Below are 24,226 nucleotides of genomic sequence, written 5' to 3'. Positions count from 1 at the left end.
ATGACCTTCTCTTGGACACGAATCGGGTACTTCAGAGAACGTTTATCAAAACGTATCTCGACAGCTTTCCGAGAAAGCAGTCCTCGAGGCTCGGCTTCGAAGGACACAGACCGACCGCTCCATCCAGGAGCGGCTTGGCGGGCCCGCAGCCGCTCCCCGCGTGGAGCGGGCCCGACCCGGAGAGGAGCGTCGCCGGCCCGCGGGAAGGAGGCCCGGCCCGGCCCCGCAGGGCTCCGCCGGAAGGCCGGACCGCCCCGCGGCCACGCTCACCTAGCGGCTCCCGGCTCGGGCCGGCGGGGGCGGGAGCGCGGAGGTCGGCGGGCGGCGGGAAGCGGTTCCGGGTCGGCGGCGGGAGCCGACATGGAGCCCGTCGGGCGCGCGGGGCCTCGCTGAGGGAGCGGCCGGGCCGAGCCGCGCGGCGCCGCGCCGCCATGTCGCTGGGCGAGTACGAGCGGCACTGCGACTCCATCAGCTCCGACTTCGGCAGCGAGTCCTCGGGCCGGGGCGGCTCCCGCGGCGGCGGCGGCCTGCCCGGCGAGCAGGAGGAGCTGCACTACATCCCCATCCGCATCCTGGGCCGCGGCGCCTTCGGAGAGGCCACCCTGTACCGCCGCACCGAGGTAGGCCGGGCCGGGAGCCCTCCGCGCCGCGTCCTCCTCGCGCCGCCCGGCGTTGCGCAGCTCCGCGCCCGCGCCGCCGCCGGGCTGGCTCCGAGGGGCTGCCGCTCTCGTACGGCACCCTGCGGGTGCGGGGTCGGATGCGCGACGTTCCCTTTATTGGACCGGAGCGCGCGCGGTCCATTGAGACGAAACAAATTTTGCGTCCTCTCCCCGGAAGCCTCGTTCCTTTTCTTAGTGCCCCCGGCTAGGAGAACGGTTGCAGGGCGCCCTTCCCGGTGACACACGGCACAGCTCGGAGCTCGTTGTTGCAAAGAACCTTTGTCTGAAATCTGTAAAGGCAGGAAAGCCTGCCTGCCTTTCCCGAAACTTTTAATTTCCTGCCGCGAAGGCACGTCGCTCTCTTCAGAGTAACGTGTATTTAATTAAAAGGTGTTTTTGTGTTCCAGGATGACTCACTCGTGGTGTGGAAGGAGGTGGACCTGACCCGTCTCTCAGAGAAAGAGCGTCGTGATGCTTTGAATGAAATCGTTATCCTTGCTCTGTTGCAGCATGAGAACATCATTGCGTACTACAATCACTTCATGGATAACACCACGCTGCTGATTGAGCTGGAGTACTGTAATGGTGAGAGCCCTCCTCCCTCTTACCAAAGCAGGCTGCTGCATTGCTGAGTTACCGTCCTACACAGCCCGCAGGGAGCATTGCTGGGGTGTCCCCTGGGTAGAGGCAGAGTAACGGAGATGGATTGTGCTGCTTCCTGAAGAAGAGATTAAAAATTCTTCTGTGGTCTGTGCAGACAGTTCATGGGCAGTTTCTTGAGTGCTGAGAGCAATTGGTGCAACAGAAGAAGTGGCTTACTGATAGTATGCACTTCTAACCTGCCTTCTTTTGTTCTTGCAGGAGGACAATAAGAGAAGAGTATGAGGATATTCGGGCCCCTCTGCCAGTATAGAGTGGGGCTGTTTTCTGTCACGTAATCACCAAATGAAGGAGTCTGTTTATAAGTCAGAGCTTGAAAATCTGTTGGCATGCTGCAATCAGGACTTCTTCCTGCCTTGTGCTGCCAGCTTCTATGTTTACTGTTAAAAAAAACAATACAATCCCACTGTTGGTGGAGAAAACTTTAGCATTTCATCCAAGAGTAGATCAGATGGGAGCATTTGCAGCTTGCAGGGTAAACAGCCCTGGCTGGGATGGGGAGGAGGAAGGATTCGAGATGAGTGTCTGTGTTACAACTGCTCTTAGACAGCTGGAGATAGTATGTGGCTGGTATTGCTAGAACAGGAGACTGACTGGAACTGCAGGCTGCTTCCTATGTGGGACAGCTCACCTGGCTATCTGTCCTCTATGTATTTAGGGGTTATCAGCTTTGGGGTTTTTTTTGGTGGAAGAGACTTACTGTGGCACTGTCTTTGACAAAGAGCTTTTCCCAGGATTGGCTGAGGAAGACAGCAAACCTCAACAAAACGTTTCTGCCAAACATCCTTGCTGGCACATCGGCTAAAGCTGGTTTTGCCTCTCCAAGTTCACTGCTTTTCATTATGCTTGGTGGAGTTCAGTGCAAGAGTAGGGAAACGTGAGCTCCTTGAAGCACAGTTAGCTTTAGGAGTACTCTGAGAGTTCTTATGCCCAAAATGTCTGCAAGCTTGGAGCCGTTACAAATTAATGAGAGGATTATGGAGAGACAATGGGTTGTACTGATGTCTGTAGCGTATGTCAGTGATTCTAAACTCTTGCTTTGCTCTGAGACAGTAACAAGGAGATGAGTATGTGGCCTGCCTTACCTGAATATCTACGAGTGGCACAGAAGTAGGGGTGTGAAAAGGAGAGAACCTCATTTACACCTAAGAGTATGATGTTTGCTGATGGTTGTGTTAGTTGTTGTACCTGCTACAGTGTACATTTGTATTTGTTACAATGTCAAGCACAAGATAATTTGTAATTCTTAAAGTAAGGCTGGACTCTGTAGGACACTTCTCAGAACCCAAAAATACAGCTGAGACAAAAAGCATAGCTAAATATCCAAAGTCTCTGCCGTTTAACTGGCACCCCCTTTCTGGAGATCTGGTGAATATTAGTCCCATTGTACAAGAGAGGAAACTAACCTGTGCAAAGTTCTGTCTGTGTTCAGTGGTACCGTAAGATTTGGATTTATCATGAAAATAATCTCATTGCATACACCTGAAACAAATTTGGGGAAGAAATATTCTATAAAAAGAGAGAAAACAGAAGAGAGAATAAAGTCAAAACTCAAATGGGATCAGATGGAACAAAAAAAAAAGTAATTTGGTTCTGTTTTGGTATGTGTGCATACCAAAGTTATTGATCATCTGAATCAAGAATTACTTATCTCCCTGTGCAGGATTTTGGTGATGTGGTACTCGGTGGGCTGCACTTTGGCTCAGAAAAACTGTCAAAAAAAGATAAAAATATCAGAAATGAGGAACAGAAAATGCTAAAAACCTCTGTAGTCTGAATTGCAAGGAAGGAGGTTTGTGAGAAGAGGCATTTCAACTTTGGTTAAATTGTGAAGAGTCACTCATAGATCATTTACATACGTGAACATAAGGCTGGAAAAGGAAATGTGGTGAGAGAGATCATAGCATGACAGAATGAGAGGAAATTAAGCAAAGGGAACCTTGACTGGAATATCAGAATATCCCTACTGCAGAAGTCTTGTCTCTTCAAGGAGACAGAGCAGCCTTTTGTTTTTTGGACATCTACAACAGGACAGACTCAGAAAAGAAACAGCAGGAAGCTGTCTTGTACTACACCCATGAGTATAGAACAGGTATTCTGTTACTTTTAGGACTTAAGATACAATAATTGGGAAATGGAATAGCAACAGGATATGGTCAGAGATTTGGTATTTACTGGTAAGATGCTAATCTGGCAGAGTCTCACTGCCCTCAGCACTCCACGTGATTTCTTTTAGCGCTCCTTTCAGTCTGTGAGTTGCCTTGGAGAGGCTGCATTTGCTGCTTTCAGGCTCCTGTTGGTTGTGCTGCTGTTGTCAATAGTTTGTGAATCCTTCATCACTGTATTTGACATCTCAGATGGAGAGGCAGCTCAGATTAAGTGGGGAAAGGCAGTGATTGGTGTCTTCAGAGACTTCTGTGCCTCACAATGCTGGTGGGGTTTTTTTTGGTGTTTTGTTGTTTGTTTTAAAAAATATACATACTCTGCTGAAAACATAAGACTTAATCTCACATGATTTGGTGTACAGGTTAAATGTTTGCATATGCCAAGAAGCTAGGGAAGATCTTAGATGGAAAAAATTAATTCTGTGTGTGCCTGACCAGAGTAAGTGGAAAGCATGAAGAGGGCTGGTGTGATTCACTTGGTCTTTAGTGGGATTTGAGCACTCCCAGCAGTAAGATAGCAGAGTAACTGCTGTCATTAACTAAGATGATCCTCTCTCTTTCTCACTCATTATTACAGGAGGGAACCTCTACGATAAGATTCTGCGTCAGAAGGACAAGTTGTTTGAAGAAGAGGTAATCTGGACTCGTTTTGGGGAGCAGTGGGGCTAGATTTGTGTTCTGGAGCTTTGGCTGGTGATCTGAGTGTTCATGCTACTTTTTTTTTTTTTTTTTTTTTTCCTCCATATCACTGGGATGGGAATTTTTTTTTGTAAATCTGGGGGTTGACATCCTTCCTCTTTTATTGAATACTGCAGACATTTATGCACCATCAGAAGCTTTATTTTCCTTTTTGGCTATCTCTAGACAATATAAGCTTCCTAGTAAGGAATAAGAGTGCACTCAGTTGACTTTTGTCGTCCCATCATCTTGGCTAAAAATTCACTTCAAAATCTTTCTTCATAGTTGGTACTGAGTTTGCCTCTTAACCATTTTCTAAGTTCTTTTTGAGTAATTATTCTGAAGCTATCTCACCATGGACTTTTTCTTTAAAACATATATTCTGCTGTTTCTACCTCATGTTGAGATGATGCTTATACTTATTTCTCTTACATAATGCATTTTAAGGCCTCCTGACTCATGGTGAATATTGAATCACAGTTAAATTCTAGGGAGTTCAGTTGTAGATCTTTTCTATCTTGTCATTAACTGTCTTTGCTAATTCTTTTAACTCAATGAATTCTGTGTTGCCTATCAGGACTGGCACTGTGAATGACACTAGAAAATTCAGAGATTTCCAAAACAGGAAATCCTGAAAGTAATGATACATTTTCACATTCCTGAGAGAGGAATGAGTGTGGTTAAGCCTTCTTGCTATGCCTCTCTGTGTCAGGGACGCCAAGTTTTTTTTATTTTATGGGTCTTTTTTGGGTTTTTGTTTAAGCCTCACATAAGACTTTTATTTCTACCTTTACAGATGGTGCTCTGGTATCTCTTCCAAATTGTATCAGCTGTGAGCTGCATTCATCGAGCAGGAATTCTTCACAGGTATGTGCTGCATGGCATACAGCTGAGGTAACAAGTGCAATTTGTGGATGTGAGTGCAGAACTCCTTTGAGTACCCTTTGCTTTTGTGTTTAAAGGAAGCCACAAGATTCTCTGTTCAAAGCGTAGCTGGACTGCCTAGATGTTAAATATCACTTCTGTAAGGATTTTTTTGTTGGACTAGAAATGGTGTTCTAATAAACATGACAAATTTTGTATCAGAAAATGGAGTAGCTCTCTTTGCTGCACCTTTGAGAACAAAGAGTTAATCCATGTAGGAAAGGAGCAAATTGGTCCTTTACTGCCACAGCACATAAACAATGTTTGCTGAAGTGGATAGGAAGGAAGAACAGTTAGTTCTGGCCTAGGGCACTTCACACCTGCTGGACAAGTAATAGCTTCAGACCAATATGTGCATCCTTACCTATCTAATTCCTGGAAGCTGACAGCGATGGAGACTGTGTTGGGGCTATGCTATAAGGTCACTTAGATGAAGATTTCTCCCAGATTTGACTAAATACCATGTAATTAATCTGTTATTTAAGGAAGTTAGCAGGTAGTGGTAATATAGACATTGACTCTAAGATTTTAATGTGAAGCTAAGTTATCTTTTTCTGATGCTTTGGCTGTTTGGGAGGGGTAAATTTCATTGCTTACGTGTGCTTAAGAGTGCCCAGTGTGTGGGCAGAGTGAGGAGGTGGTGACGTTCTGGAGAGCATTGCACACACAGACTGTGGTTTTCAGCAAGGTTGGCTGGTGTGCTGCACAACGTCCTTCTGTAACAAGCAGAGCTGTGTGAGGATGCTCATATCTTTGAGACAGCATCCTGGCTGCTGACGGTCTGAATCTCTGGTTAATCAGTGAGTCTTAGTAATGAACAGTTAGTAGCTTACACTCCACAAAGCAGTGCCTAAGTTTTTGACCTAAAGCAATGTTGTGTCTGTGCTGCTTTGCAGTATTTTCCTACTTTCTGGTGCCCATCTTTGCAGCTGGGGAACGTGTGGCTCACATCCATCCATAGCAAAGAATTGAACAGTTATTTAAATGTTTGCAGTGATTTCCTTCTGCTGCAGAAGTGACGCAGAACTTAGCGATGTCCCAAGGGGGTGAAAGCAAAGTGCTGCTTTACTTGATATTGTCCTGATCTACACTGGGAAGCTCTTCATAGTATGTTAGGGAAAGGAAATGTTACAAAGTGTTGGCTGTGGGAAGCGCATCATACTGTGGGAGCTTCCTCTCTATATCAACAGCATCTTGTATTGATCTGTGATTCTACACATAACTCCTTCGATCTGGAACAAAGTACTTGCAGTGAGGCTTGGAGTTATGCATTTTGTTGGCCATCAGCCTTTTGCTCTTTGGGATATAGTATGTCATGCTATAATTTGGACTTGTTCCTGAGGTGTAAACTAGAGGGATGTTGTGCTTACGTTCTGGAGTAGCATCTGTTTTGCACCCTCTGCTTATATTTGCACATACACATTCATGCGTTTTCTTAGCAAGCTCAGAAACTTGGTTTGGATCCGCTCATAAAAACAGGGAAAATAAGACTTGTTCAGTGACCTTCAGCTGAGAAGGAATTGAGAGAAGTAAAAGAGAACCATCTTTGCTCTGTGGCTTTTACAGAGGTGTTTGGAGCCTGAACTTTTTAGACTGTGTTGTGGCTTTGAGGGCATATGATAAAATATGGCTAACTGCTGTTACAGCCCTGGTACCTGGGCTCAGACTGCCTTTGGAGAGCTGTGTGAGAGTTTGCTCTTAGGGCAGCAGTTACCTTATGGGAAGGGGGGGTGTGGTAGTGTGTGGGAGACTGTGAAATCTGGAAGTATATTTCAGCTGCATTTCTCTTTCTTCTTCTAGAGATATAAAGACATTAAATATCTTTCTAACCAAAGCAAACCTGATTAAACTGGGAGACTATGGGTTGGCAAAGAAGCTGAACTCTGAGTACTCTATGGCTGAGACTGTGAGTATATGCTTTCTTTTGTGCAGAACTGAGGGTTGGAGTCTGTTTTTTCTTGTTTATTTTTCCATTTCAGCTCTGCATGCCTTATAGAAGATCAGGAATGCTGAATTTATTTTCTGTGTTTTTCCTTCCTCTCTCCACCTAACTTATCTCACTGACATCGGTGTATTTGCTGATGTGTTGCAGCCTTCAGTTATCCTTGCTCCCAGGTTATCTTTCTGAGGTTTAAACTAAAGATAGGCGACACTGTGGGCATGGAATTGTACCAGAGCCAGCATAACTACATTGGAGAGCACTGTTCTTTCTCTAGTACCTTGGCACTGTGCTTCCAAAGGTGAATCTATGTAACATGAAGGTGTAGCAGTCTGAAGACATGGAGACAGCACAGTCACATCAATATTTCTAACTCTCTCCCTCTGGGCTAGTTAAACACAGTTCAGAAAGATAAGCTAACCTGGTCATGCTGCTGTGCTAGCAGGACTATTTTGGCTCAGCTGTGCCTGAGATAGCTTGGATCTGTTTCCCTGACATTGCACTGTGCCATAGATATGCCTCTTGTCTCTTTAATATCTCTGAACTGAATTACAAAGAAGCAAGAAAGGTGCTTCTTATGGTAGATGTATAGTTTATTGGTAATGCTGTTGGTGGGTGGGAAAGATTGCAGAAAAAAGTAGTTCTACCAGAAGGCTGTCAAATTTGGCTTTGTTCCAGACCCTTCCAGAAAGCAGTTTCTGGAACAGCCATGGTTATGAAACAGGACAAGCTGTATTGCAGGCACCTGAAAGGCTCGACTTAGATTTCCCAGCTCTGTTAATTTCTGTGGTTGTGCACTAGAGTTGGAAAGGGAGACAATGTCTGGATATCTCCTATCTGCTAAAGGCCTTTATTACAGTTTAGGACGCAAGCCAACCTGCACATCCCCTTACCAGGTCTTATTATTAGATCTATGTAAGCTATTGGTGTTCTCTTAAGATGTGCAGTTAATTGCTTGCCAACTTCCTTCCAGAATAAGAGCACTATTGTGCAGTTGTACAGTAAGTGGGAACTCAAGGCTACTGCATAAAGCCCTTGCTAAGCTGGGCTGTAGCAAAACCATTTGTTTTGTCACATTTTTCATGGCTTACTGACTTTCAGAGAAACTGCAGTCTGTGCTATAATCTTCATCTTATTATTTTTTGCCTGTGTTGGGTATATTCATCTATACAACAGCTTTTTTTCCTCCATCCTTTTTTTGACTTATGAAAATCCTCTAGTTAAATATTTTCAACCATCTTTCTTTTATATTTGCTGGCTATGCTCCAGGCCAGCTGTTCAATCTGTGGTCTAATGACTAGTGGCAGTCTGGAAGTTGTCTGTTGTAAAATGAGTGCAAAGAATGTTATTGTTAATATTTTTCATCATAAAATTTATAATTGTAACAGTCAAATTATGAATTTGTAAAATAGGTACATCTTGCTTACTATATGCTTGTTTCTTCATTCATTACTCTTCCTCCCAGTTACCAAGGAACATACAGAAAAATATGCCTTACATTATCCTTTGCCTGAAAAAGATGTGTCCTAGATCTTCTTGTGATATTCCATCTAGCTGAGGCTCTAAGCCTTCCTGTGGTTAGGACTTGTGCAGCTCTGTAGCTGTCATGCTGTGTAAAAGGAAATGGAAGGTAGATGATGGTACACCAAATACCTAACAAGCACTTTCAGAATCTATCAGAGTCTAATGAAAGACAGCCCTTGTAGACCTTGGAGTTTTGTTGAGGGAGTTGAAAGGGCAGCTATAAATATTTCCCTTTCTCTTAAATCTTGTCTTTTTGTACTATTTCAGTATCTGGTCGCTTGCTAGGAAATGATCTGAGTTCATGAAAGCTCAATTCTTACACCTTTTAACCTGCTCTTCGTGTATCTCCTTTTTGCGACGTTGAGCTTTGCCACTATTTCTGTTACAGCTGGAAGGGCTTCTCTATTTAAGAGCTGAGTTCTTGGATTTGAGGCAGGGAACTTAAACACTGTTCAGGAAAGCCCCCTTCTGAAGTGTAAGCCTTTCAGGTAGGACCAGTGCCAGCTTTCTATATACTGACCCCAGAGTAAACCCTCTCTAATCAGAGACAAAGTGGCCTTTGTCCGGTAGGACCTGACAGCTATGTTAGAAGCTTCGCTAGATCCCTTTTCCATTAATCTCTTCTCAGGATTTCTGTATAGCTGGCCAGTATGCGAAGCCCTAATTACCCCCAAAGGCAGTATACTTAAGAGAGGGGCAAGTCCTTGTTGTGTTGTTACGACTGCTGTTCTGTTGAGAACCACGTACTACATCAGAATGTGAGCAGAGGTGTCTGGGATCTTGTTAGAAATGCAGGCACAGGCTTGTGGGTGAGGGAGGAAGAAGTGTGCTGCTTGTTCCTATCCCTCCAGCACATGTTGGGGTGATGTGTGATCTGTATCACTAATGCTGTGTCAGAGCTCTGTTGAATCCTGATGCTCATGAGCCTGTGTGAACAGGTGAGATGCAGAGCTTCAGAACTGAAAACTGCTAGAGTGGTTCTGATTTTTAAATATTCTTTTTTTTCCAGCTGGTCGGAACTCCTTACTACATGTCTCCAGAACTCTGCCAAGGTGTGAAATACAACTTCAAATCAGATATTTGGGCTGTGGGCTGTGTCATCTTTGAGCTTCTTACTTTGAAGAGGACCTTTGATGCTACTGTAAGTCTGCAAACCAGGATGGACTGAATAACCTTATTTTTATCACTCTGAGGTACACGCTTGGCTCATAGCTTTCTTAATTCATGTTTTTCTTTCACTGTTGTTTAAATCTGCTGATTAAGAAACCAGTGGCCGGGGAGTGCCGATAACAGTCAGAGAAATTGCTTGCAAGATTTTCCCATGGGTGCTTCCATGGCCTTTGCCAAACCCATTCCTCTATAGCCCCGGGTTTATCAGCTGCTGACTGCAGACTGTGTCCTGGTTGTGGGTGAAACATCCTTTCCTCCACAAGAAGGAAGTTGGTGATTGTGTACTTAGGTTTGTTTGTTGGTTTGGTTTTTGTTTTTGTTTTTAGCATTACTAGCTGTGTGCAACATTGCATAGGGAAAAACAGCCTTCCGATTTTACAGGATTTAGTCCTGTTGTCCTTTCCCAAAGTTTGGGTGCAAGAGAAGAGTGGCCAAGCTGGCATGGAAATGGTAAAAGGGAGCATTGCTGGCTGGAACATGCAGTTTGACTGCTTGTGAGATGAGATGGCAAAAGCTGCAAGCTGGAATGGCACAAGATTCTGTAACCCTTACAAGAATCATGTGAAAATACCATGATTTCCTGGCTATAGAGTTCACATTAGCTATGCTGTGTGGTGTTTTATGCTGTGTGGGAGCTTGCATACAGAGAGGAGCGTGTTCTCCTTTGACTTAAGAGAATTTGATGACAAGGCAGATGTCACCAAGTCCTAGCTATCAGAGGTACCAGTACTGCAGTACTTATTATTAGGTTTCTGGAGAATCCGGAGACCAGGATGTGTCCTGATCAGAGAATGATGAAGACAATAATGGAGGCCGGCACCACCTCTCCCTCTGGGCACAGTACACAGTTCAGTTCCCTTACAGCTGGTTTTGGTTTTGTGCCTAGAATCCCCTGAACCTTTGTGTGAAGATTGTACAGGGAAATCGCGCCATGGAAGTTGATTCCTCTGTCTACTCTTGGGAGCTAATCCAGATGGTGAATTCCTGCCTAGATCAGGTTGGTGAAATACTTAATTTTCAGACATTCTTGCCCAGCTATGTAGTTCAGATGCGAAGAGGAATGATGTGCCTGTTTCAGCATGAAGGCTGTAGATGCAGGGTAATCTCTGTGAGGCTTGGGGCATCACTAAGGCTGGGCTTCCTGCAGTTGTCTCAGGATGCCTTTCAGTCCTGCAGGCTCTGGAGGGATGCTGGGTTTGCTCTGATGACAACTATTTTACAGACTCACAGAAGAAATTATTTTCTCATGCAGTGTTATGGAGGTGGAAGCCTCATCTCTGTGCAGTCTGGCATTCTGACCATGACTGTAGATTTCTATAGGAAATAATTTTTTTGGAAGCAAGAATAGTGTGCATATATTCAGAGTGGGTAAGTTTGTACTGCATATCCCAAACATCCCAAATCATTCCAAATATTTAATTAATTCCTTTCTTTTTTGAGGGGAGGCAAGGAAGAAGGTCCGTGCAACCTTGTACCAGTGTATCACTGTAGATGATGAACATTTCCTAAAGAATGATTATTCTTCACTTCTTTCAGGATCCAGAGAAGAGACCCACTGCAGATGAGCTGCTTGAACAACCCCTTCTCAGCAAACGGAGGAGGTAATTGGATAGATGGTCTTGCCTGAAATCTGATCAAGCCAGGTGGTAGAAAGAGGAGGAGGGTTTGTACAGACTACTGGCATTTAGAATTCTGAAGCAAAGCCTTTAAGTTAATTTGTCCTGATGTGAGGCACTTTTTGAAGTATACTTCATCATCTTTGGAGAGGAGTGCATTTTTGCTTCCTTGTTTTCTGGTCAGTTGCTCTGCTTGTTGAGGCATGGCTACAGTGAGAAAGATCTCTGCATTTCTGGTCTCAGGAGCTGTTATATTGAGAACTTGGAGGCATCCCATTCTGTAATCCTTTGAGGAATGCTGGTTTCTGCTTTTCAGATCTCTAAAGGAAGTGTTACATTTAGACCCTCTCAGGGTCATTGAAAAATGCCTTTCGTAATACATATCTCACACAGCGTAGACACTTGTACTTTTTTTTCCTGTACCTCTTTCTTCCTGAGAGAGTTGTACTGAAAATGGTTAATTTTAGTTTGACCACCAGCCTGCACACACTGTCTTTCTTTTAAAGATAGAACAGTATTTTGGACTCTTTGGATCCCACTTTGGTTTCCTTGGGAGCAGTAAGCTTAGTCCTTTATACTGATATTGTTTTGCTTGGTGATCAGTGAAGTTTGAGTTTTGTCTTGCTATATGCACCACCATAAATCCCAAACCCTGATAAAATATAGCCCTTTAGGGTAATTCTAGTGCAATATGGGTATAGGTTGGCCAAGTTCTGGGATATATCTAGTTTGTTCTCTGCACTTCTGGAAGTTTGTTAGCTCTGTGGCACACTCCTTCTGCCCTACTTCATGTATTGCAGTGAGCTCGTAAACAGCTGCTCCAAGAGGGAGCAGCAGTTTATAGGAAAGGAAAGCAGTCTATGTGTGTGCTGATTATCAGTAAATTGCTTTGGGAGATGTGTTGTTGTTTCCTAAAATGCTTTTTGTCCTTTGGCAGAGAGATGGAGGAGAAAGTCACACTGCTCAATGGGCCAAATAAGCGACCAAGGTAATTATTTTGGCACATGTTTGGAAGGGAAGTCTGGGGAGAACAGCTCACCAGAGAGGAACTTTGCTGAGAGTGTTAGTCTGTGACAACCTTAATGGAATAAAGTTTTAAGGAGGTCCTTAAATGCTAGGAAGCATTCCAGAGGGAATTATTTGTTACATAGTTGTCATCCCGCGTTTTACTCTGCCTATTAGATGCATATGTATGGCTGGAACCTTACCTCAGTAGGTCTTATACAGCAGTATAATCTGTCCTGCTGAGGATGTAGTCTTCACAACCTGAATATTTGAGGCAGGAGCAGGAGAAATATGACTATCTGAATGTTGACTTTGAAATGGTTACCTTTCATAGAACTGGATATATGCAAAAGTTCTGCTTAGTGGAGGAGATAGCAATACATATCACATGTATACGGTTTCTGTGACTTGTATATCTGTTGAATTACCACAGAATTTAACCTTTCTTCCTGATAAACTCGATCACTTTATGTGAGGTTGTTCCAGTTCACGAGTTGTTCACAAACTGTTTGATGACAATTTCCATTTCGCAATCTGCTAGTGAATTGATTCTGCAGTGAAGAGTTGTATCTCCCTCAAATGGACTGCCTGTAATTTAAATCAGGTGGAGATAGGGGAAATTTAGAAGCTTTTGAGCAAGATTTCGTGACTTCTTTACAAATGAGAACAATTCCGTGGCAATTCATTGAAAGCCCAGGTGTTCTGTTGTTTTTAATGACATGAAATTGGATTGTAGGCTTTCTTTATCACTTGCTAGAGGCTGTTTTCACTTCTGCTTAGAGCTGCATTTGATCCTGAGCCAGTCTATAACAGTTGAGGCCTCACGATGACTGAATGAAGAGAGCAGTTTGTGAAAACAGGCTGAGAATGGTTGTGAAGGACTGCAGCTTGGGCCTGGGGAGACCAGTAGAGAGAGAGCAGTAGGAAAATGCATGGTGACGGTGATGTTGAAATTCCTAAAAGCATGTGTGTTCTTGGGGGGGTCCTTGTGCAGGTCGAGTACGGTGAATGAGGCTCCCATTGCAGTGGTGACTTCACGCACTAGCGAGGTGTATGTCTGGGGGGGCGGGAAGTCCACCCCCCAGAAGCTGGATGCCATCAAAAGTGGCTGCAGTGCACGCCAGGTGTGTGCTGGTAACACTCACTTTGCTGTGGTGACAGTGGAGAAGGAGCTCTACACTTGGGTGGTAAGTGAGAGAAACTGCAGGAAGGGGGGATGGTGGGAAGGGAAAGTCAGAATCCACCAACCGGTCATGAGTGTGTTAAATTTGGATGGGAAGCAGCCTGGAAATAGAGAAATTTGATTGCAGTGGATGCTGCAGAAAGCCATCTGCTTTGGCACCGACTCAGGTCTGCCAGGACAAATGTGCTTTTGGGTGAAGATTTCCTTAGTGCCGGGAGGTGCACTGGAGATTGGCTGTGTGCCTAAAGATTGAAGGTAGACGTGTAGGCCCAGACATCAAGTCAAACATCTCTTCTTCTCCTTTCTGGTGACCAGAAGTGCAGTGGAGGATTTGTGGAATACTGTTGTCTTTGATGTCACTTGTGGATGTTCCTGCAAAAATGCCCATTGAAATCTTTGAGCTAGCTATTAATATTTTAGTTTCAGCTTCAATGCTACTCAGAGTTGTTTTTTTGTTTTATTTTTCCCTTTTTTTTCCTACAGACTATGTAGATCTTTCTGCTTTGGTGACATTTATATAATGGTTTTTTTTGCAGCCATTAGGGTTTAGAAATGCTGATTAAAAAGCTGAAGGATGAATTGTACAGAAGTGGATTCTGTAGCTTGGCAGGTGAGAAAAGAGCAGGGATTCCTCACCAATGCTTAAACCCACCAGCTGGTGGCCTAAGACCACATCAGTTATTTGTGCAAAACTGTTGAACTGTGTTGATGTTTAAAGTGTTGCCACTTAGCTAGCAGTCTCTTCCCTAGAGTATTTAACGCTTTCTCTTGTCCTGTGCTGTCTTCTGTCGTTCCTTGGAGACACTGTAATTCTTGGCACCATGTCAGGAGTTGCAGATACAGAAGCTTACCAGATGTTTGTTTTTTTTTTTTTCTTGCAGAATATGCAGGGGGGCACCAAATTGCATGGGCAGCTGGGGCATGGGGATAGAGCATCCTACCGGCAGCCAAAGCATGTGGAGAAGCTTCAGGGAAAAGCCATTCGCCAGGTGTCCTGTGGAGATGATTTCACAGTATGCATCACAGGTGAGAGATGGAAGGGTACCACCGTCCCCTCACTTTGCTATGCTCTGAACTTGTTTGCCTTCACAGAAGGTCAGCAGAGCAGCATTATGCAAAAAGGAGAAAGCTCTGTGTGTTACCTAATCTTCAGTTTTGTGGACTGAACATTCAGTAGTGGAGATAGATGAAAGTCATTGTACATGGAAAGATGTTGACTCCCAAGAAATCTGGGTGCCTAAGGATGCATTTCTTTTTGATGATGAAAGTGATGGTTGAGCACAACTCCTTGTGCCTGTGCAGCATCCATACTCTTATCAGTGCATATGTTGTTTCTCACACATACCTTGTGTTAAAGGCAGAGGAGCCTGAATCCAAGGATCTAAATGTGTTTGAAACATTTTTTTGGATTGTGTGAGGAAGGAGTGCCTCAATTGTGACAGAAGCTTGGAAAAGCACAGGTTTGACAGGGATGAGCTCAGATGCTCAGCACGCTGGAGGACTTAATTAGGGAGTGACAGGATCAAAGTGTGGGTTTCTTTTACAAAATGTGATAGGTTCAACCTAAGATTTTTTTACACTGGTGGCCTGAAAAAGCTGCATGTTGTGGTGCGTGGTCATCCATTTTAGTGTGCTTAAGAAAGAACTCCATAGCCTCCTGATGAGATTATTCTGCACAAAAACAGGCAAGTGATTAGAGAAAATAGGTTGCTCTGGCCATGTCCTAAGAGATTAATGATCAGCTTAATCAAAGCTCTGTGCTAACCAAGCTTCCATTGCCTCCTTCAGATGAGGGCCAGTTGTATGCATTTGGCTCGGACTATTATGGATGCATTGGCATTGACAAGGCTTATGGCTCTGAAGTACTTGAGCCCCTGCAGCTGGATTTCTTTCTTACCAACCCTGTGGAGCAGGTCTCATGTGGAGATAACCACGTGGCAGTGCTGACCAGGAACAGAGAAGTTTACACGTGGGGCTGTGGAGAGTATGGTAGGTAGAGTCTCCCTGGAACCTAAAGGCACTGGGGCGTGCCTGCTCCAGAAGGCAGCATGGTGCACGTGTGTAGTGCTTGGCCTGGGTGAAGGCTGTCTGGCATGTGCTGTGGAATAAAGAACGTTGTGTCTTTGGGGTTTTCTTTCCTTGTGAGAATGGGAAATGGGACTGAGTCCTTGAGACCTCTCTCTGAGAAGCTCTAGGGCACCACCTGGCTTTCCTGTGAATAGGGCAGTCATTCTGTGAATGGGATTCGATTACTTTGAAGATTGGCAGGCAATCTGTGTAGGAAAGTGGGTTTCTAGTTCTGTGAGGAGGGGGAGACCACACAGTTTCTTAGGTGTGGGCACCTGTGAGGCCCTTTCTGACTGTACTGTTTTCCCTGATACAGGGCGCTTGGGTTTGGATTCAGAAGAAGATCACTGTACACCTCAGAAGGTAGGACCGTGACCACTTTTTCCCAAAATCTGCATGGGCTTAACTCCAAAATTGTTGCTATTTGGAAATGCTAGCTGCCTGAGGCTCAAGCAGGGTTTTTGTTTTGGTTTGCTTTGGTTTGTTTGTTAAGGTATCATAGAGTTTGCAAGGGTTTTGTTTTCATTTACTCACTTCATTTTGCTTCATTTATCCCTAGAGATCATGGCAAAGGGATGTGCTACTTCCAGACTAGCCAGCATCATGACTTAGAGCTGATCTCCAAGCTGAAACTGGAAATGCTGAACTTAGTATTATAGAAATCATAGGAAATACCAAATTGCATGCGGCAGGTCTGTACAGGAAACTTGCAACACTGCAAACAAATGGGAGTCTTTGAATTTCACTTAACATGTTAAAGATGAGTTCAAAGTAAAACACTCTTGTGTTTAATCAATGGATATACAGATGGTATATATATATATATATATATATATATATATATATATATATATCCAGGAGCTTGGCTAATATAATTTATATTGGAGGAAATGAGAGAAAGTCACTCACCCTGTCCTGGGCTCGCGAGATGAACTCCTGATGGAGCAGATCTCCAGAGAGATCCTTCCCTACTGGCAGTCAGCTCTTAAATGGGTCTAGGAGAGGTGGAGCCAGGCTCCACCCCTTCCTGCAGCACAGGTGAATTGCCTTCACCTGTGCTCCCATGGCTGACTCATTGCTCGCCTCAGGTGATCAATCAAAGGTTCAGGCCGTGATTCAGCAGCCCCATACACTCTTGAAACATGGTGCAAGGGATAATTAATGTAAAATAACCAATGAGAGTCAGAAACCAGCATGGCTGTGCCTGGTAGCCAAATATCTGCAACCACATGGTATCACACCCGCATAGCACAGACCCAGCCCTGCTTGGCTACCTGATGCTGCAGCTCATAGATGTCAGCTGACTGGGATGTGTGTTTACCACATTCTGGTTCCTCTGCTGGATCAGAGGTGTCTGTGCACAAGATCTAGAACGCCTTGAATTTCTGCACTGAAATTCTGCACAGAATTTCAGTGTTCTATAGACTTTATGGTATTCTTGCACTTGTATTCAAAGCAACTGTATTAGGTGCTGTTAGTGCCCAGGCTGGCTGAACCGCTGTTTTCTAACCCACTATGTTTTTCCTATTCTGGCTTCTATGTAGCAGTGGTTGGGATTTGGGTTTTCTCAGGGTGTGTTTCTTCCACATAGGTGGATGTTCCAAAGACTTTGAACATTGTATCCGTTCACTGTGGCTGTGATGGGACCTTCCTGCTCACCCAGACAGGCAAAGTGTTGGCGTGTGGACTCAATGAGTTTAACAAGCTGGGCCTGAATCAGTGCACATCAGGGATAATTAACCATGATGTAAGTGCATTTGGGTCCTGCCTCCAGCTTCCAACAGCCAGTAGCACGTGCGGGAAGAGAAGTCCTGCAACAAGTTTGTTAGAGTTGTGCCCGTTCGTTAGTTCCAGACCAAGACAACGGACACTGATGTTGTGGGGAGGGGCAAATTATTCCTCAGCTTCCTGTCTGCCCTGTGGTCTTGGCAGATCTGAGGTAGTGAAACACAGTGACTGCTCCAGTGTAACTGGAAGCTGGCAGGAGTTTTCCATACCTGTGCTGGAGGACTGTCTAGGTTAACGTGGTCTGCCAAGACCTGCTTGAGTAGGTCTTAGCTGATGAATGTGTTATCCTTCACTCTGTGCTTATCCATATGTCTTTTCTCAGACATACTGTGAGGTACCCTATGCTACTTCCCTTACTTTGGCCAAGCAGCTCTCTTTCTACAAGATCCGTACCATTTCTCCAGGGAAGACGCACACAGCTTCCATTGATGGTGAGCCACATGTATTAAGAAACAAATACTACTTGCTTCATTCCTTTACATCAGCTTTGCCCTTTCAGCCTGGCTTCTCTTGGTGAAGTGGTGCTATCAGTGCAATGATTGCCAGGCCCTTGACCTTGAAGGTTATGTTCTTGGTATCAGGGCTCATGCATGCTCCAGGAACCAAGATTTCCCGTTCCTCAATTAAAACAGCAGCATCAGCTGCCAGAGTAATCTTTTTTTTTTTTTTTTTTTTTTTTTGAAAAAGAGGTTTTTGAAAAAATTATGGAAAATCCACTGTCCTCTGGGATAGTGAAGGAATCATTTATGACTGATGTCACTTGAGCAAAGCCTAACTCAGCCCGAGGAACTGGGGAGGTGTTTCCAGGTTGAAGCTTTTCCTCTTGAGGCAAGCACTGTTCCCTCCCAGTCTGGCTGGCTTCTCAGCAGAGTCCTTTCTGCTTATGGGCTGGTGCTGCTAGTTCTCTGCATGCATGGCTGCTTCCAGAGTTGGGCCCTCGCTGTGACTGTCTCCTCGTTCCTCCTCTCAGAGCGAGGCCGCCTGCTGACCTTCGGCTCCAACAAGTGCGGACAGCTTGGTGTTGGGGACTATAAGAAGCACCTGGGAATTAACCTGCTGGCAGGCCCCCTGGGGGGTAAGCAGGTGATCAGGGTTTCATGTGGAGATGAATTCACCATAGCTGCTACTGACGGTGAGTGGGTCTCTACGAGGTTGTGGTGGGTTCTTTTGAACTAGATCTGCAGGGTAGTTAACTGGCTCCCACTGTGCGTGTCCTAGAGCCCTCCCACAGTACTGCTCTGAAACTTATAAATAAAATCATCCTAGACTGGGACTCTCTGCCCCAGCCACACCGTCACTGCAGCAGCAAGCATTTTCTGCCCCTTGCGCTGCAGTGCTGGCTTGCAGGATGCCTAATAGATTTATTGCTTTGTTCCTCCCATTGGCAAAATGAAGCTGGCTGATCAAATACTTCAGGACAGCAGTCACAGAAGAGAGGCTGTGAGCCCTGTGACAATTACAGGCTGACAGGGAGCAGGCAAACTGAGTCTGTTGAATTTCTCTTTTCCTCAGACAACCATATCTTTGCCTGGGGTAATGGTGGGAATGGGCGTCTGGCAATGACACCGACTGAGAGAGCACATGGTTCTGATATTTGTACCTCATGGCCTCGGCCAATATTTGGATCTTTGCATCATGTTCCAGACCTGTCATGCCGTGGCTGGCATACCATCATCATTGTTGGTAAGTGAAGTTTAGGATTAAATTTTGAGATCTTGATTCTGATGATTACTTGCCAGGGACAAGACTATAAATCCTGCCTGGGAGCAGGTCGGGTGGCTCTGGGGAATGTGGGAAGCAGCTCTGAGCTCTAGGCCTCACAGTGCTGCCTTTACGTACTGTTAGCAGGAGTTCCTTTGCTTTATATCTCTCTAACCAAAATGGTGTTTTTTCTCCCTTTAGAAAAGGTGTTGAATTCTAAAACCATCCGCTCCAACAGCAGTGGCCTCTCCATTGGTACTGGTGAGTAACTTGCCCTGGGGAGCTGTTCTCAGATCGGCTGTTCATTTGACTGTGCACAGTTTGGTTCTGCAGCATAGTTTCTTTGAGTTTGAAAGGCTTTGCAGAAATGCTCAAAGGGAGGAAATGCAGTTGCTGCAATACCTGGAAGGGAATGCACCAGGTTGGAGGGTGGAGATAAGTGAAATGGAGGGGAAGCCTTTGGAGCTGAGAATCTTCAATTTGACAAAGAAGAGCTGAGAACCCCTTGAAGGGGGTTTATGAGGCAGCTGCTGGAGAGGTGGAGTCCAGTTTCTTGGACCTGTGGGAGGGGCCATGATGCTGCAAAAGACTACTGTGCACAAGGCGTTGTGGGAAGGCCTGCAGGGAGAGAAGGTCTGTTAGGAGAGAAGCAGCTGTTGAGGGAGATGCCACCAGCATGTGCTTTCACCACCATGGGTACACAGCCCCAATTTTTCTGCTCCAGATGGGGTTTGGTGACAGAGGAATAACGGAGGTGGGAAAGTGCAAACTTGTCATTTTGTTTGCTAGTGACTCAGAGCTGCACCACCGGAGGAGGAGAGGAAGAGGAAAATGAGCGGGAAGCAGAAACTCCTGATCCCAGTGGAGGCTTTCGGGGAACCATGGAAGCAGATCGTGGGATGGGGGGCTGGATCAGTACCACAGAAGCCAAGGGAAGCGACAGTGCTGACATCAGCTCCTGCCCTGGCTGGCTGAGGAAGGTAATGTGGTATTTTAGAAATGCCCTAAAATGGGGCTGAAGAAAGGGAAGTGGTTCCACTTCTGCCTCTAAGGGTTGCTTAAGAAGGTTCTCAGATCTGTGGTGTGTGGGGAATCTTTTAGGTCTAGCTGCCTTTCTTACCACAAGAGGGTGCTGATGCACTGATTGAAGAGATTAGATCAGCTTTGGGATGGCAGACACCTAACAGTCCTGCTTTGGTGTATCCAGGAGCTGGAGAATGCTGAATTCATTCCCATGCCTGACAGCCCTTTTCCTATGAGCATGGCATCCTCAGAGCCTGAGAAGGAGACTCTCCCTTACCAGGAACTTCAAGGACTCAAAGTGGCCCCCGAGGAACCTACTGGATTCAACAAGCCTAAAACAGAGCCCTGGGTAATGTTATTCAGGTCTTTCATAGTGAATGCTTGGCCAGAATCTCCTGGGACCATAACTGGCGATATCTGAATTTTGGGGAGAGCTGGGAAGAGGGTGTTGGACTGCCCTAATTCATCTGGATGAGGAAAAGAGGGTTGTTGAGAAGAGACGATGCTGCAAAGAGAACAACTTACAGGAATCTAAAATGTGAAACTGGGACTTAGCCAAATGGAAAATAATGAGATCACTTATATGGAAAAATGTGGTTAATTTATAGAGAGAGGGAAAAAAAAAAAAAAAAAAAAACGAGATAGAGAAACCTGAGGCCCAGGAGCCTAACAGAAAATAGAACTTAGAAAGCAGAAATTGCTGTGTGGAAGTGGGACTGCCATAGGAAATTGCTGTTAGATTGTCTAATTCCAGGAGTTTCTGCCCAAAGAGGAGGTGCAGATTCCAGGCTAAGGGAAAGGGGTTAGACCAGGTTAATTTTGGTGAGGACAGGATCAGCTTTTCCAAAAGAGGATGTTAATGGTTTTTGTACAGAAGACATAATGAGCTTCTACAAGTTTGGGAGATCAACAACTCATATGAGGTGACATTTCCTATGCAGGGTTTCTTTTTATGGCAACAGAACTGGCCTAAAGGAAGGTTCCTTCCCTTCCATTCAAACACAGTCTGACTTCTCTTCTTGCCTCTGCAGCCTCCTTGCCCGAGTCCAGACTTGCCATGCAGTGAAGATAAGGCTGTGCCTCCTGTCGTGGGCTGCATGTGCAGTGCTCTTCAAGCAGAGGTGGAGCACCTCCGAAGCCTGGTCTTACAGTGTCTGGATGACCAGAAGAAGCTGCAGCAGGAAACACTTCGTCTGAGTGCCCAGCTCCAGAGGTTCTGCAGTGGAACAGGGGGAATGCAGCAGGTGAGGACCCATCACCTGAGTGCACATCCATGCTCAGGACTTACTCCCCTGATCCTAGTTCTGTGTAGACTGCAGAGAAGGAAGCAGCTTTTAACAGACCCGTCCATAAGAGTAGACATGTGTTGCCTGATTCTTGTTTGAGCTGCTGATTTAGGCTCTGCTAGTAGCAATGGGAATGAAGCCAAGAAGCCAGTTTCCACTGGGGACAACCCAGTTCTTGAGGGACCTGGGATTCCCCTTTATTTCTACTGGTTAGAAGAAATCAGCAGTCAGATATTGTGGAGAGTCCCAAATGGATGTGGAGAATAGGAATCATATCTTGTGCAGCTCCTAGCTTCTTTGCAGCTAGTCCCAGAGCTGTTAAGAGGGTTGCTGTGTGTTTTGGCAGGTGGAGGTTCATTCCAAAGGAACCCAGACAGCCAAAGAGGAGATGGAAGTGGATCCAAAACCTGACTTGGATTCAGATTCTTGGTGTCTCCTGGGAACGGACTCGTGCCGCTCCAGCCTCTAGTCTCCTGAGCCCACTGGGATCCATCTAACTTCACAGCACACTAACTGAATGCAGAGAGCGGCTTTCCTGGCTTCAGGTCACTCAGACAAGGAGCGAGGCCGGAGGCTCCAGAGCGGCATCCATGTACGTTTGATATGAACCAGGAGTGATTTTGAAGGGGAAGGGCCTCTGAGCTCTAGGCCAGCTCAGTGATTGAAGCAGCAGCAGCTCCTTTTTGTACCTTATCTGTCAGCTCTGCACATGAAGCAGTATGGCCCCATTATGGTGACAGCTCCGGTAGCAGCTTGTGGCCCTTTCACTGCTTCCTGGGAGCTGCCTTTGGGACCCCAGTATTCATCGCTGCATCTGAGAGAAAGAGACGTGTTTTGTACTGAAGCTGGCTGAACCCTAACACTCACCACCTTCACTTTAGAGGGGTGAAGGGCTAGGATCCTGTCCCTGCCACGCAATGAGGCCCAGCCAGTGATGCTTCTCCTCTCTGCTCGGGGGCTGAGGGAGCAGAGAACATCTCATTCTGGAGGCGGTAGAGATTTTCCTGTAAGGGAGATGGCAGACAGCATGTCCCTGGCCCCAAGGTGCAGCTTCTGGCCATATGGCTGTGTCCAGTGGCCTGTACAGAGAGTTTAAAGGCCTTATTCTGGGTGCCTAGTGCACTTCAACTTCCAGGCAATGCACAGAGATAAGTGAATCGGGTGCAGTTTCTGACAGCTGTAGCAGGGACTGATTGAGATGGGATTTCTGGTACTTGGTTTCAGACCACCTGTTTCCCAATCAGATGCTGAGCGTCTGGTCCTCAGACTAAGTCTTGCATTTCTTGCTCCAGCTGTCAATTTGGTTTGGGTGCCAGAGCTTCTGGTTTCTTGGCATAAGCCTGTAGCTGCTCCCTGCTTGGCTTCTGTTCTGCTTAGCCCCTGGTGTGGGTGTGGGAAGAATCGGTATTTTTCCACTCAATGTTGTGATGAAGCTGGAATGCGTTTTCCTACCCAGAATAGGTCATTAATGCTGTGGTCACAGGATGCAGCCTTCCCCTATGACCACGAATGATCAAGTCTCTGTCTGGAATTCACCTTCTTTCTAGAAGCAAGAGGTTTTCCCAAAGAAAATTGGAGATGGGAAGAGGCATGGTCTGCTCAGGGTTTCCTCATTTCCCATTAAAGAATTAAGTAAATTTTATTTCCCACAAATTTTTTAGCAAACTGATTTTGAACTAAGTGTTTGGGAGTGGTAGGATGACAGGGAGAATCTAGCCTCCCTCCACTTTATGTGAAGCCTCCAAGGAATCCTGAGTCCCTCTCACCTTTGCTGTGAGAGTGGAGTTATGATTTCATTAGACAGTCCCCATCAAAGACACGTCACTAGAATTGTCATAGGTCAAATGGAGCTGGTTATCCTATCACCTCTTCTAGATGTCTTTCTCTGAGAGACTGTCCTTTGGGAGCCAGCATATTCCCCCTTTGGGTCTAGAGGTGGATGCCAAACCGTTTTCCTTGTAATTTATGCTTCTTAAATACTTATTGGTGCCCCTTGCTTGCATCTTGGAGCTGAATTGAGTGCAGTCTCTACAGTGCAGTGTCTGGGGCAATGGTAGTACCCACGTGCCTTCCATCCCTAATGAAGGAAGGGCAGGAGGACAGCCCTCCTGGGAAGTAGCATCAGGTGCTCTGTGTTGCCACATTGCTTGGTTGCCCTGGTGACTCTGCCCTCTTTTCCCCTCGTGTGTTGGAGCCAGTTCTCAGGTTAGGGGCCCGGCTTGAGGGTTGTTGTTGCATTTGGAAACGATCAAGTTGTCATGTTGCAGCAGTGCCTTTGAGGAGCAAAGAGTTGAGCTTGAGCCATGTCCAACAAGCAAGCACCAAGCTGATGGGAGTCGCTCTCCTGCAGTGCACTGCTATCCTCATTTCTCAATGCTCTGCAGTTGGGAAGCTAGGTGCACAGACTGGATTCCCCTTGGATTTAGTGGAGAATTAGGGTCCTAACATAGGGTGCCCCGTGCTCCACAATCTCAAATGTGCCTTAGAGGATTCACGCTATCCAGGTTGTGCCTGTTACAGACCACAGATTTCACACCAGCCAGCTATGCAACCAAAAAAGCAGTTTAAAGACAGCACCTTAGTCATGGGCTGAAATTGGAAGGACAAGTAGGCAGAAGTGCCTCTGAGCAGTTTCAAATCCTTTTGACTTCTCCCCTTCTTGCAGTGCTAGCTCCATATGTGTCAGTCTCCTGCTAGTATTGCTACTGAGTTGTTATAGTGGAACACAACTTTTGCCTGCTCTGACACTCTGGCTGAAAACTAGTTTGTCGTCTTTTTTTTGAAAGGTTAAAGGGTGGAGTGGTTTGGAGTTTCTGTTTAAATAAATGTTTAAACTCA

General features: G+C 45.6%; 2 protein-coding genes across 5 annotated transcripts in view; one reads left to right on the top strand and one right to left on the bottom strand.

Moving 5' to 3' along the window:
• ZC2HC1C (zinc finger C2HC-type containing 1C) overlaps positions 1 to 24,226 on the bottom strand; it is a 52,157-nt gene that overhangs the window by 20,841 nt on the left and 7,090 nt on the right. For 2 of the 3 annotated variants that reach the window (XR_014883658.1, XR_014883656.1), the window contains exon 4: positions 271 to 1,699. The gene's annotated coding sequence lies outside the window, so the exon portion shown is untranslated. Of the gene's footprint in view, positions 1 to 5; positions 1,700 to 24,226 lie in introns of all 3 variants that reach the window. The other variant, XR_014883657.1, reaches the window with a different exon arrangement.
• On the top strand, positions 432 to 24,226 carry NEK9 (NIMA related kinase 9). Of its 2 annotated transcripts, XM_085225326.1 has the most exons (22): positions 432 to 620; positions 1,067 to 1,244; positions 4,062 to 4,117; positions 4,959 to 5,029; positions 6,887 to 6,992; positions 9,559 to 9,690; positions 10,606 to 10,716; positions 11,256 to 11,320; positions 12,273 to 12,323; positions 13,335 to 13,527; positions 14,405 to 14,549; positions 15,312 to 15,512; positions 15,907 to 15,953; positions 17,182 to 17,337; positions 17,701 to 17,809; positions 18,349 to 18,510; positions 18,891 to 19,061; positions 19,281 to 19,340; positions 19,869 to 20,059; positions 20,287 to 20,451; positions 21,134 to 21,346; positions 21,735 to 24,226. In XM_085225326.1, the coding sequence occupies exons 1-22, from the start codon at positions 432 to 434 to the stop codon at positions 21,855 to 21,857; spliced, it is 2,895 nt and encodes a 964-aa protein (XP_085081452.1). In that variant the 3' UTR covers positions 21,858 to 24,226. The 2 variants fall into 2 exon arrangements, with proteins under 2 accessions (XP_085081452.1, XP_085081453.1); XM_085225327.1 differs by lacking the exon at positions 18,349 to 18,510.

This window comes from Meleagris gallopavo, chromosome 5 (assembly GCF_905368555.1).
Source record: "Meleagris gallopavo chromosome 5, MGAL_WU_HG_1.1, whole genome shotgun sequence".
NCBI classification, from domain to species: Eukaryota; Metazoa; Chordata; class Aves; order Galliformes; family Phasianidae; genus Meleagris; species Meleagris gallopavo.
This window is presented reverse-complemented; position numbering and strand designations above follow the sequence as displayed.